At 37.2% G+C, this 14,804-nt stretch overlaps 1 protein-coding gene across 5 annotated transcripts in view; it reads left to right on the top strand.

Moving 5' to 3' along the window:
• Ecpas (Ecm29 proteasome adaptor and scaffold) overlaps positions 1-14,804 on the top strand; it is a 116,648-nt gene that overhangs the window by 44,964 nt on the left and 56,880 nt on the right. For all 5 annotated transcript variants that reach the window (XM_031377520.1, XM_031377521.1, XM_031377519.1 and 2 more), the window contains 2 exons: positions 3,715-3,796; positions 6,376-6,495. In XM_031377520.1, coding sequence (XP_031233380.1) covers positions 3,715-3,796; positions 6,376-6,495 — 202 coding nt within the window. The remainder of the gene's footprint in view (positions 1-3,714; positions 3,797-6,375; positions 6,496-14,804) is intronic.

The raw sequence follows: 14,804 nt of genomic DNA, 5'->3' as shown, positions 1-14,804 counted from the left end.
AATGTATGAACGCCATCATAAGAAATAAAATTTTCCGCTTGGCAAATAAACTGAAAGTTAATGTTGAAAATGATAAACCTAAGAAATAATTAACTTTTGATTTTTCTTCCATCTCAAACCAGTTCAGATCACTTTTAATAATGAATGCATATGTATTATGGTTGTTATAGTAAAAATCAGGTTTATGGAAAGAATTGCTGAGTAAAACTTAAATCTACATTGAAAAGAGATAGAAATAGTAGATAGACTTAGAGAAAGACTCTGTGTATGAAATAAAAATCAATGGAAAATGAGTAGTTTGTACCTGTAGTTAAATACAGGTATATAGCTGTTGTAAATCCATTTAAATTTCTGCAGAAATAGTGTATCTTATGTCCCATTTGAACAGTGAGTAATTAAAAAGATCTGTTTGTCTATCTATCTATCTTATCTATCTATCTGCACACATACATACACACAGACATACACACATATATGCAAATACACAGTAAATCTGGGAATTCATATTCTAGCATCATTCAAAAGAAGAAAAATATATTTAGAAATGTTATAATTTTAGTCACTATAGCATATCCTATAGTTATTGAAAAATAAAAACACCTTAATACCTTATGTCACATAATTCAGCACTTGGAAGATAGGAGCAGGAAGACCTTAGCCCAAAGTTAGCTTTTGCTCCATAGTGAGATCCTGTATATACATTTAAAATTTAACTTACGAGGTTTTAGTTTGGTTTACTTTGAGGTGGTCTTGTTATATAGCTTAGACTGTCCTTAGGCTTTCTGCCCTCGAGGCTCTGCCTACTGAGGATTACAGGTATGGGGTTCCCTGTCCAGAAGGTTGAATGCATATAGTTTGTTAAAATAACATTTTATAAGACAGAGAAATAGTGAAAATGCCATAAAACTTTATAACTGTTATATGTGTTTTACTTTGTTTCCTCTAAGAAGAAAGTGCAAAGAGGTATAATAAATAAGGAAGTTAACTTAATGAACCTTAGTTTGTTTTATTGCAGTGTTTGGGTAGGTAATGGTAGTGGCTGGGAGTAGCTTCCACTAAAGAGCATATGAAATGGCATATAGCAGGGCTTCCTAAACTTTTTTAAGTGATTCTTTTGTTTGTGGTCCTTTTTGTATGAGTTTTTTTTTTTTTTTTTTTTTTTTTTTTTTTTTTTTTTTTTTTTTTTTTTTTATGTGACTGTGGATATATATTGTATGATCCTTTTTGTTTGAGAATTTTTTTTATGTGACTGTGGATATGTATTGTATGAAATAGATTTGGAGAGCAAACATTTGCTGGTAGTAAATCAAACTCATTTAAAACAATTTTTGCTATACATACAATTTTTCCATTTATGAGGAAATCAATTTTTTTATTAATGAGATTGATAGGCTTGTTTGAATTTACACATAGAATTAAATCTTGGCTGGATATTTGATACTTTAAGAACATCTTTAATGTACTTTAGAATTGGTTGCTATTTTGATTTTATAATGGTTACTGCTAAGAATTCTTGCTTTTCCTACTCAGTACAAAATGGTTGAAGGAAATTTAAGACATCTAGAAATTTGGGGAATTCTGTCCTAATCCTAGGTCAAAACTCTTACAATGATTTTCTTTTTTTTAAAAGTTAAACTCAAGTCAGCAACTCAGCAAATTTTAGTCAAATATTCTATCATGATTCAGCTCAAAGCTAGACTCATTTGATATTTCCATATTGAGGAATGATGATAGGAAAAAATAGAAGTTTTGTTTTCTGTGTTTAACCCAGTTTCTATAAGAGATGGAGTGTACAGTAGGAACAGTGGCATTTATAACCTATGCTAGTCTTAAGTAGGTTTCAGTCATGCTTGTGTAGTGTGGACTGATAACAAATTCAGTGCAAAATCTCCATGATAAGCATTTAGAACCAAGGCTGCAAGGAAGCTGCATGATGCAGCCTGAGTCAGCACTGCCGGAACACCGGATTCATTGCGTTTGATTTTGAGTAAAGTTTTGGTTGTCCCATGTTTAGAAACTTTACTACTCAAAATTTGTTATGACCCCATATTTAGTGATGTGACACTCACATAGGAGTCTTGACCCACAGCTTAAGGAGAGGGGCAAATCTTAATTTTACTCATGTCTTTTATGGTTGAATTTGAAAGCCAGGCTTAACTTTGCTAGATTAGATTAAGAGAATTGAAGTACATCTTTTTTCCTAACATTCTTTCAAGTCTCAATTTTTTCTTATTGCTTATAACTTAGAGCATTTCTGGTATCATTTAAGGGAATGAATTTTGGAGTATTAAAAAAGTTCTTCACTAGAAATTTTTAAGTTTGAACTGGCTTTACTCTTTATACCATATTGTAGATTTTGTTGTTGGAAGCCTAAATGTAATTTTTAAGTGCATTATACCATAAGGTTACATTAACATTATAAAATTCTCTGGGGAGGCATAGGTAACCATTTTTTGAAAATGAAAAAAAAAATCAAAGTATCTCTATAGATATAGTTTCTGTTGTTCCTTTTCTACCACCTAGCCGTACTGTCAAGCTGTTAGAAACTGAAAAAAGCTATCACCGCAGTTAGTGGCTATCATACTGGGAAGACAGTGCCAGGTTGTGTGGTAGCATAGGCCTTTAGTCCCAGCACTGGAGAGGCAGAGGCAGGCAGATCTTTGGAAGTTCAAGGCCAGCCTGGTCTAGAAAGCCAGTCCAGGCCAGCCAGAGCCATACACAGAGACCCAGTCTGAAAAAACAAATGAATAAAAAATTAACAACAACAACAACAACAACAACAAAACAGTCAGAAAAAGAAAACCTTAAAAGAGAATGGTAAAGCAAAATAAGAGGAACAGTGAAAATTTTCCTCAGTGGATGTTGAAAGAGATGGCTCAGAGAAGCAGATGAACAGCATAACACCATTTTTTACACAAATACAGCAACAGTGGAAAGCAGAGCAAGTGTTAAGAGTCAGAGAGAAGACAGCATGGGCGAACCTTAGCAGTCAGATGAAATGAAAGATCTTCTTCTTAGGCTTGTGAAATGAATGAATGAGGCCCACTTTGGTGGTGGTGGTGGTGGTATAGATATTTACTTTTTATCCAGTCTCTATATCCCAACTCACCTTTTCTTTATAGAGCCCAAATAGGAGTGCATCTCTGTGACAAATGACATTGTGACTTCTCAGAATTAGATATTGAAAGCTATTGGGTTACATGAGGGATTGCATGATGCCAGGAATCAAAGAACAAAATTGGAAAAATACAATAGCTTCCAAGATTCCTAGGGTGTGAGTATTTGAAGCATAAAACCATTTTGTTGTTTATCATTTTAAAATTCTGAATGGTTAAAAAGAAGCATCAAGCACTGACCTAAGGCTTTTGGAACAAGTGTAGTATATGTCTGCACTGCTAAGTTACTCTATGGTGTTGCCCTGACCTACCTGTGTAGAAACTTTGTCCAGTGTTTTCCCTCCAAGTGGTGCCAAGTTGGGTCATTGCTGCAGTAATCTGTTGAGTCAAGAAGGAAGAGTGGGATGAGTGACCTGTAGTTTTTAAAGTTAAGTTTTACAGTAATCACCTTCATTTCTCTCTTCCACAGCATCAGTTGTCAATTCAGTTTGTGTTTCTCTCACATTTTTCTTTGATTACAAATATTAGGGTAACTTTTTTTAATCATTGAAATGGAAACAAAAATAATTTTAACCATCTCTATTGAAATCTTCCATAGCTTAATTGACTGGAATAATCCTGCCATCATTAATAAGATGTACAAGGTGTACCTTGGGGATATACCACTGAAAACGAAAGAGGTAAGTTGCTTTGCTTTAGTCTCACATCAGCATAAACAGCATTGTGTTGACATGAGCTGTATTTATATTTCCCCTAGTTTGTAAGCTGAATCCATGTTTTTTGAGTTACTAGTTTTAAGCCATGTTTGTCTGTATGAATTAAACTCCTGAAAGGTGAGTTTAGTAGATCTGATGTTTTCAATGTAGATAATACATTATAAAGATGCAGTATCTACAAACTTTCTGCAATTATTTTGGGCATTTGAGACATTAAAGTCTCTGAGGCTATAACTACTCAATTTCTATAACCTGAAAAAAGCAATAGGCAGGATATATTTGAATGGACGTGGTTATATTTCAGTAAAAATGTGAATACTGATACTTGAATGTCATATAATTTTGATGGGCTACAAAATATTATATTTTTTTTCATTTAAAAGTATAAAAGGAATATGGGCCATGTGTGATCTATAAGGTACAGTTTAGTACTCTCTGGTTTAGAGTCTAGAACAAAAGGTTGTTTCTGCAGCCTCAAAGTAAGATTGTTGCTTAATAAGGTCTTTACACTGTGCCAGTCCAAATATACAGTGTGATTTTTGTATTTGGTTGCTTTCTTTTAAAATCATAAGTAGGAGTTAATAGTTCTAGTTAGATTAAATTGGTTTAGCAGAAAGAACAATGAATTGAGACCCCTGCATTGTAGCATTGTGTGTCTTTACACAAACAAATGTGTTGTTAGGAAGAGAGATTTGTTAGAAGAGAGATTTGGCTAATCATTCAACTCCCCTCAGCTTCGTATTCTTTGTGTAGAAAATACAAGAATTGGATAGAGTACAGTCTGTTGATTTCTTTGGAGTCACAAAGAACTTTTTAGAGGGTCTGTAAAGGCAAGAGATTGTCAGTTTTTTTTATGTTGATATTTGCATTCTTGTTATAGGAGTAATGGTGGGTATATATTGTGTGGGCTTATACCACATATCAAAGCAAAGCCATACACCATATATTTATGGAGGAAGAAGAGAGGGAGAGGAAGACACAAAGGGAGGAGGGAGAATGAGAGAGGGGAGGGTGGAGGTAGAGTAATTGTGTTTTGTCTTAAGAATGTCTTCATGAAGCATTAGAAATTTTTTTACTTGAAGAATAAATACATAAGCTATATATATTGTGACTAGTATTTTGACCGTCCCTTTCTCTCAAAAGAAAAAGAACATATCAATGAAAACTCAAGTGACTTTTCCCTCCTCCTTTTTGGAATGTTAAAAGTTGAGCTTACAAGGAAATATTAGAATTGTAGGAAATTTGAACTCATTGACTTAGTTAACTTAACAATATATTTCCTGAAGAGATTGGTGTTGTAAGAAATATTTTTAAAAAATATGCAATGGGGGTATTTTATGCTGATATATTTAAGTCAGTAAAGCAGTATTTTCCAGATAATTAGTGATATTATAAAAGCATACAACCTAGGGACCCCATCCAAACGGTAAGACAGATGGTGGAATTTTATTTAACAGCATCTGCAGGAGCTCACCAATTTGGCTTAAATTCCAAATTACAGTTAGGCTTTAAGAAATCATCATTTATTAAACTTTGGTTTAGAATCAGAGATCTACAATTACTTTTTAAAAGGACAAAAATTATCCTTATTTTCTCACTGTGTGTCTGTGCAAGCTGGGATTTATCCCATCAAGCAAAACAGCTACCACAGCAATTCGAATAGAGTATGGAAAAACCCAGTTCTTTTCTAGATGCTTCCAAAAAATATAAAATGATTCTGCTCTTCAGTGCATTTTTTAAAAGTTTGTCTTTTAAAAGGAAAATATTACTTATTAAAATATATTAATTTATTGATGTTTCAAATTGTCTTAGGGTATCTATTCCTGCACAAACATCATTACCAAGAAGCAAGTTGGGAAGGAAAGGGTTTATTCAGCTTACACATTCACATTACTGGGAAGTCAGGACTGGAACTCACACAGAGGCCATGTAGTAGTGATGCTACTTACTGGCTTGCCTTCCCTGGCTTGCTCAGCTTGCTTTCTTCTAGAACCCAAGACCACCAGCCCAGGGATGGCACCACCCACAATGGCATGCCCCTCCCCCCCTTGATTACTAACTGAGAAAATGCCTTACAGCTGGATCTCATGGAGGCATTTCCTCAAGGGAGGATCCTTTCTCTGTGATAACTCCAGCTTGTGTCATGTTGACACACAAAATCAGCCAGTACACAGATTTCTCAGTTTTTTAATATTTAATGTAACAGTTGCTAGTAGGTGATATTGATAAGTAAGAGCTTTTGGAATCTTCAGTAATTAAAGCAGTTTTTTAAAAAAATATTTATTTGTTTTATGTGTATGAGTATTTTGCCTGTATGCATTGTATGCTTACCACGTGGGTGTCTGCTTCTTACAGAGACTAGAAGAAGGTACTGAATTCCCTGAAGCTAAAGTTATGGCCACCATTTGGGAATTAAGTCCAGTTCCTCTGTTAGAGTAACAAGTGCTTTTAAACTAGTAGGCCTTCTCTCCAGGACTTAGGGATCTTCAGTACCCTTAGAGATAATTTTAAAATGTTGTTATAACTAAACATGTTTTTCTCAGGGAGCAGTTCTAAAGCCAGAGCTCAAGAGAGACCCAGTCAGTACCAGAGTGAAGTTAAAGATTGTTCCTCATCTCCTGCGTTCTAGACAAGCTGCTGAAATGTTCCCAGCTAACATTCAGGTAATCTATTGTCTAGTGGAGAAAAATGGTTTGAACAAATAGCTTTACTTGCCAGAAGAAAAATGGAATTAGTGGATATTCAGGAAGTAGGCTGATGTATATAACACCACTAACAATTTTATTTCTATCTAAATTATAACTGTATAAATTATTTTATAAAAATGTACTTTGAATATGATGATAGCTTCATCCATACTAGTTTTCTGTGATTGCCCAGCACTATAAGAAACCACAATTATGCTGGAGGATGGTGGTGCATGCCTTTAGTCCCAGCTTTTGGGAAGCAGAGGCAGGCAGATCTCTGTGAATTCAAGGCCAACCTGGTCTGCAGAGTGAGTTCCAGGACTGCCAGGGCTACACAGAGAAACCCTGTGTAAAACAAACAAAGAAAACCAAAAAGCAAACCAAAACAACAGTAGAATAGAACAAAACATAAAAAAACAAACAAACTAGTGTGTGTGTAACTTCAAAAATATTATCATCATAAATAGTTATGTAAATAAAGAGGCAATGGGCAGTTCTGACTTTGTCTTCACAAAGTCTTTACCTTCTGTGTTTATAGATGATATTAACTCACTGTTTCTTCTTGACTCAGTGACTGCAGAAGTCTTCCCCCTTGTCTCCTGGCCTCCATTCAGTCTATCTTCTGTGTTGACACCTAACTATCTTTGTAGTGGGAAATTATTATCCGGGGTGGATGGGTGGGTACCGGGTGGGTAAAGGGTACTAGATCCTTCACAAAAGATCTTATTTTTAACCAAGTTATGTCTACCTCAACCCTCAAGACAAATATTCTGGTAACCTAATTTATTTATATTAATTATTTCTTTCTTGTTTAAAATTGTGATATAATATACTTGACATTTGCTGTCTTAGTCATTTAATACAATTACACTGGCTTTAAAAACTCTCATTGCTTCAATTCTTTTCATCTTGTAAAACTGAAACTCAGTGTTTATGAAACATTGTCAATTGTCCTTTATCCCCTGGCAATAATTATTCTAGCTTTTGTCTCTGAAATTTAATAGTATTTGTTTGTGACCAGCTTGTTTCACTCAGTACAGTGTCACTGAGGTCTGTCTGCTGCTATAGTAGTCACGTGTTAGGATTTCATTCTTTTCCAAACCTAAATGTCCTATTCTTTTATTTGGATCCTGGCATACTTTACATTTTAGTTCTCATTTATAATGCTGCCATGAACATGAGTGTTCAGGTATCTCTTTGGAACTTTTGTTCTCAGTTCTTTTATGAGTAAATTGTGCTTCTAAATTGTTCGATTATATGGTAATTTTCAGGTTTTGAAGAGTTGCCATACTATGTTCCTTGTTGGCTGTATATGATTTAGTCTTTCTCCATATTCTTAGTAACACTTAGTTTTCCTAGGGAGTTTCCTAGGGAGATGCTAGCCTCCCTAGTGGATGTGATGCTGTGTTTCTGTGTAGTGTGCTTTTTTTATTGTGTTCTCCCTCTCATACTTCCTCCCCCTTGCCCTTCCTCCTCACCCCCCAACACTCTCCCCTTCTAGTTCTGTTTTTCAGATGGGGACTTGTTACCTTGCTTAGCCTGATTTCTAACTTAGCACTTACCAGCTGCTAGGAAAGGAGATGGTTTACTCTAAGAGTATAGCTCCTGCTAAGTCAACTACTCTCAAGTAGTCTACACTTATACTCCCCAAAATAGTAAGGCAAGACAAACTATCTTGAGGCTTTTTTTAAAGGATACAAAGTTAAGAGGGTAGAGGAAGCAGAGTATTGGCTTAAGCTATCCTTTCTGCCCATTCTCTCAAGTATAGTTTGGAACTTTTTGTTTACGTTAAGGAGTCTGTCTGTATCCTTGATATTAGTCCTTTAATTAGATTTATGACTTATATTTTCTCTTCCATGCTGTGAGCCTCTGTTATTTCTTTAAAAATTATTTATTAGTTCTTTTAGAGTTTTATATAATGTGTTTTGATCATATTTACTCCACCAACTCTCCCCAGATTAACACCCTGCTTCTCTACCCTGTTAATTTGTATCCTTTAAAAAAAAAAAAAGACCAGTTTGTCTTGCCTTAATATTTTTCAAGTGTAGTAGTAGACTACCAGAGAGTAGTTGACTTACTGGGAGCTATACTCTTAGAGCATACCACCTCCTTTCCTAACAGCTGATAAATGCTAATAGCTCCACAGCTAGGAGTAGAGTTGTGTGCCCAACTCCCTTCTCTTTGCTGGGATTTGGTCTCATTTTGGCTAGCACAGGGTTTGTGCATGTTGTCATAACCACAGTGAGTTTGTATGTGTAGCTTGTAGCTTGCTGGGTTTATAACTAGACACGATTAATGATTACATGACTTTTCCAGGAGCTTGCACAGCACTCTCTTTTACAAAAGTTCTCTGGTTAGGATGAAGCTTGCAGGTCTCTTATAAACCTGAGTTTTGCCATGTTCTTGTTACTCAGGTATATGGTGTCTTCAGCAATTTGATCTTACTGTCCCCTTCCCCACCTCTTCCCTCTTTCTCCTCCTTTCTCTCCATCTTGTGGATCATATGTAAGCTTTCAGCAGCTGCTTCAGCGCCATGCCTATCTGCCTGCCTTTATGACCCCTGTCATGATGGTCATGGATTCAGCCTCTGAGCAAGCTCCCAATTCAATGTTTTATTTTATAGTTTGCCTTGTCATGGTGTCTCTTTACAGCACTAAAGAAGGAATGAAAGAGCAGTAAAACATCTGCTCTTAGTGTGTTGTCGTTGCTAGTAGAAGACCATTCAGACTCTGGTTTGTTCCTATACAGTCTTCTTTGTACTGCTCAGGAAGAGACAGGAGAACAGTGCATAGTGGTGGCCTTTTACAGGCCGGAGCCAGGGTAGGAGAGATTTCCTCATCTATACCCACCAGCCTGTCATTCAGGGACATTGGGGTTTGCCCAGCTCTTGAAAGAATAATGGTGATGGGAAAAGCTGCTCTTTGTTTTGTTTTGTTTTGTTTAAATTGCTTTTATTTTTTTATTTTTTCCTCATCCCATTCCTCTTCTCCACTGTCTTCAAGAGGATGCCCTGTCCTTCCCCTTCCCTCCAGGCTAGGCCTCTCCACTCCCTAGGGCCTCAAGTCTCTCGAGGGTTAGGTGAATCTTCTCCTACTGAGGACCAGGCAGTTTCTGCTGTATATGTGTCAGGGGTCTTGGACTAGCTTGTGTATGCTGCTGGTGGCTCAGTGTATGAGAGATCTCAGGAGTCTGGGTTAGTTGAGACTTCTGGTCTTCCTATGTGGTCGCCCTCCTCCTCAGCTTCTTCCAGCCTTTTCCTAATTCAACCACAGGGGTCCCTGACTTCACTCTATGGTTGGATCTAAGTAACTGTCTGAATCAGTCAGCTGGGAAAAAGGCATTCTTAATGCATCTATGCCATGCCTGTGGTCACTAGTGCTATGACGCTGTCATTTCCCTGCCCCCACATCCTGTTAAAGTAGGTAAATACTAAGGGAGGAGCACTCTCCAAATTGTTGTGGTCTGTCTATTGCTCAGGTGGACTGGTGGCAGAAGAATGCTGCAGTCAGCAGTAGGTGATAAGGGCTGGATTATAGAAGACTGGTAGATAAGGACTTGTATGATTTTAGCATTGGCTTGTCCCAGAGCCTCCACCAGCTAACAAAGTCTAGGGCTGACTGCTTTGTTCCATACAGCAAATGAGATACTACACCATATTATGCTGCCTGAGTTTTGGGTAGTATTCACAGCAGAATTCCTTTGCTGATGTACTTAAGCCAGATAGCAACAGTGGATTGCATAGTCTTGAGAAACTGTGATGTATACTTGAGGCCAACTTCAGGATGTCAATGACGTGAGGCAAAATTAGGTTTTCCTTAGACTTAGTCAGGTCTTTGCCTTATTTTGGGAGAGGTATAATGGCTCCAGATCAGGAGTAGCTGTTACAGGGCTTTTAATTTCTACCATTGTGGAAATGGAACAGACCTCCAAGATATCTTAAGGTAGCTTTGGGACTCTTGATGGAATTCTACCTCCTGTTGTACAGCTAAGAGGTTGCAGGGGCGATAAAGATTTTTCAGTTGTAGTTCCAGTAGCTCAATCTGAAGTTAATGATTTAATAGTGGGGTTTAAATCCTGGGGTTCTTGTAATTGTGGGCTGTTACTGGATTTCAAGATTAAGGTCTGGACTTAATTCCTTTGTCTTATCTGAAGCAAGAAACCTTTCTAAACTCAATATTTTTCTGGTTCTAGGTGAAAGACGAAGCTAATAAATACTTCTCTCTGCCTCTTTCATTGTGCCTGCTCCTTTTCCTTGTTTTCTTCCTCATCTTTTTGTCTTTGTCTTCTTTCTTTTTTGTCTTCGAGTTACAATCAAAGCAGGCACTGTGGGCACCTTGTTTCCTTAGTTCTTCTGAGGGCAGTTTTGTGTCTGCAAGATCTTAACTTAGTGGCCATCTTCCTCTGCTTTCTTCAGAGATTACTTTTAGAATGTTAATGTAGTTTGTTTTTATTTCTGGTTGAATGTTTTTATTAAGTAAAGATAAAGAATTTTATACATCTGTATAAGTTGAAACAACCATGTATTTTTCTTTTTCTATTCTGTCAACATGGATTAATACAGCAAAGATCTTACCTGTGAAACTTATCTTCAAAAGCTAAGTGTTTATGTTGAAAAAAACTTATTTGTTTGTGTGTGTGTGTGTTTTAAGTAGGAAGGTACATGTGACATGTTGCATATGTGGCCATCACAAAGCACCTCAATGGAGTCCTTTATGTGGATTCCAGGTATCTAACTCAGGTTGCTAGGTTTGCATGCTGTGCTGGCAACAGTCTTATTCAGTAGTGGTGTATAATACCTGATGTGAGGTTGGCTTACTAATTATTTGAGTAAGGAGTGTTTATCTTTTGTATTAATGTTCACAAAAAGATATTGGTACATAGCTCTTTTATATCTTTTTTTCCAGCATAATACTTATTATTTGGGGGTCTCACATTATATACCCTGATCATATTCACTTCCCAATCTTCCCAGGTCCATCCCCCTATACCTTTGTGACCTTACTCCCAAAGAAAGAAAGGAAGGAAGAAAGACCAAGTCCAATTTATGTTGCTCATATACTCACAGCCCCTTAAAGGAAATAGTCCTTCTCCACCCCTACCCCCTGAAGCCGTCACCTGTAAAGAGCTATGCTTCAGAATCTATCACAATTTTAGAGTTCTCTTCAATGAATTTTTCAATGACTGTTTCATTGTGGGCGTGAGGTGGGGGCAGAGGTCACAGAAGCCTTCTATGTCTCTCCTTCTCAACTGAGTCTGCAGTCATTGATACCACTGCAAAAGAAGCTTCCTTGCCCTTTACAGTCAGCTGTGACATGAATCTTGGACTTCTACATGGTTTCTGACCAGGGTTGCCATCATGGGCCTTAGTGGCAACACAGACCTCTCCTTTGCATATTTATTTGTTTAAGTGACATTGCAAATTGTAGTATATCACAGTGTATATGTGTATGTGTGTATAATATATATTTCTAATCAGTTTTATATATAAATACTCAGTGCATTGGTCTGGTTTAAGATTTCTGGTTTCTAAAACACAATAAATACCAGACTGTCACAGCAACTCGTCTCAGATATCCTGTTGTACCCCAGAATCAGGGTGGTCTTACTGCTATGCTATGCAGGGAATCTAGGGACAGGATCCAAGCAAGCTCTAGGCCACTGCACACTCCTCTTGTCTTTGGTGTTAGCTGCCTGCATAGCTCACCAGGCATGGCCTTGTGCTTTTAGCCTATAGGCAGCACTGTGGTCTGTACTTTCTTTCCATCAGGGGGAGAGATAGTGGTGGGCCCTATTCAAAACTGCCATCTTCCTTATTAGATTCTCCACAATCTTTTCTTCCAGTTTCATGATTCTTTTAAAAGCATCTTCCCATGAGACCTGCCTTTTTTTCAGTTATTATGGAGATACTGCGGGCTCTGCAGACTCCTATTTGCACCAGGGCAGTGCTCTGTCTCAGGCTTGCGTTTGGACTGTTACAGATGCTCCATGGTGGCTGCAGGGTTGACAGTGAGGGCAGGAGAAGCCCCCACCCCCACCCCCACCCCCAAGTTGTGCCCAGTGGTGGCATGTATCCTCTGCACTGAGTCCTAGCTGGTTGCTGCCGATTATCAGTTGTGGCCTGGTGTGTGATACTGGGAACCAGGGATGCAGGACTGCACAACTGTCTTGGTCTGCTCCTCCTCTGATTATTTTTGGGTATTTAAAAATTTTTATGTTTACTTATTTTGTGGGTGGGTAGAGAGGGCACTGATGCCATGGTTATTGCATGTGTAAATAAGCGGAAAACTTGCCAATTAAAGTTTTCTATCAGCTATGATACAGGAGTAAATGATTGAACTTACAAATTTGCACAAAACTTGTACTTTCCACTTGGGAACAAGGAAGAATCTACAGAGTTAGCTATTGCTCTGCTACTCCATACCACATAGAGTTTACCAGGAGACGAGGTCATTTGGGAGAATTAGGTTTCTTAGTTACATGTAGTCATTGAGAACAAATTGTAATAAAAGTGTCACAGCAGAGGTCAAAATTAAAACATTTTATAAGTGTGTAGTTGGACTTCATTTATTGTGTAGATAGTGTTAAAATATAAACAAGAAGATCTCTTGAGTCCTTTGAAACACTCATCAAATACCAATATTAAATATTAATATCAAAGATATCTCTTCAAGTAGATCTAATAGTTCACACCTGTAATTTCAGCATGTCTGAGTCTGAAGCAAGAGGATTACCATGAGCTCAAGACTAGCCAGAGTTTACAGTGTAAGACCCTGTCTGTAAAAGAAAAAAAAATTACCCCCTATGTTTTCCTTTATATATATACATTCATATATATATATATAAAATACCTGCTAGATAGATTATTCATATACCTAATAACATCATGTTTATACTGTTCTTAAAGCTACTGTTAGTACTTAACAATAACTTTGGGTTTATCAATTAGCAGTAAGTATCTGGTTTTATAATTGCTATTATGCTACTTCTGCAAGAGATTTTTTGAGTGTTGGTATCAGATAAGATAGTCATAATTTTACTGAACTATTAGAGAAGTTCTTCACATTAAGGTGTCAAGGTGTCATTGTATAAAGGTGCTTGTTGCCAAGCCTGACAATCTTGAGCTCAGTCCCCAGAACCCACATTATGGAAGGCGAGATCTCTTTCAAGTTGCCCTCTGATCTTCCACACATGTGCCATGGAATGCCCCTCCTTCAATAAGTAAATATAAAAAAGTAAAAAAATGAAACAATAAAAATATAATCCACTGTTAGGCTATTTTTGGACCTGGTTATTTAAAAATCATTAATCTTACAACATGGTGAGATGATAAAAGGATTAATGCTAGAATTAATCCTTTTGGAATGCTGATGTTTTATGAAAAGAAAAAAATTTATGACCCACAAATGATATACAATTGTTAGGTGTATTTTCCTGTTCAAAATGGAAGTGGAATCAGGGAAGAAGAGGCTCATCTGCATAGCAGCCTGAAGGACTATGTGACTGATGGCAGAAGAGAAAGCCAGAATAAACTTTAGTAGAATGGTAATCCTGTCATTAGAAATGGGAATAAAGAAAAAAAGAATCGTATGGAAGATGGGCAATGAGTTTTGAAAACACTCAAAGCTGGACTTACTTTCAAAACACAAAATTACTAGAAATATTATTTAAACTCTTATGAGATACATGAATATTTGATCCAAAACTTCTGGCAGATGCTTATGTTATTATATCCTTTGTTCTGAGTCAGAGTGGTCAGAACAGTACCTAGGAAATGGTTTCTTGAGACTGGTATCTAAAATGGCCTGTGGCAATTTTTCCTGTTTATGGAAACAAGACAGATGTGCAATTATTGTAATGGTAAGGTGTCTATTCTAGACATGGGAAATTAAGGCCTCTCTCCCCTAAAAGGAAGAAATGAACACATAAACACCAGGCCATAGACTGGAGAGGCACTGCAGTAGAAGCTGATGCCCACCACATAGTGAAAGCACAGGAAGAGTGTGTTCAGTGGAAAGCGAGGTGGGATCTGGAGCACTAGACACAGTGGCACTTTAATGAATAACAGGACACGTGGAGGTGTTCATTACGGAAGGGAGGGGAGTCTGTGCTGGGTGTGGCTAGAAGCAGCAGCATGAGAGAGACCTACTCATGAAAACTGTATTTAAGGAGATTTCCTCACATACAAGATGTGGGAAAAAGGATGGCAAGAGATGGGACCAGAAGGGAAAAACTCCTAACTATTCACCATTTACTGAGTACATAACAAGAATACCAGCTTCTGTACT

Source organism: Mastomys coucha, unplaced genomic scaffold, assembly GCF_008632895.1.
Source record: "Mastomys coucha isolate ucsf_1 unplaced genomic scaffold, UCSF_Mcou_1 pScaffold18, whole genome shotgun sequence".
NCBI classification, from domain to species: domain Eukaryota; kingdom Metazoa; phylum Chordata; class Mammalia; order Rodentia; family Muridae; genus Mastomys; species Mastomys coucha.
The sequence above is the reverse complement of the archived record's forward strand: the minus strand, read 5'-3'. Positions and strand labels throughout refer to the sequence as shown.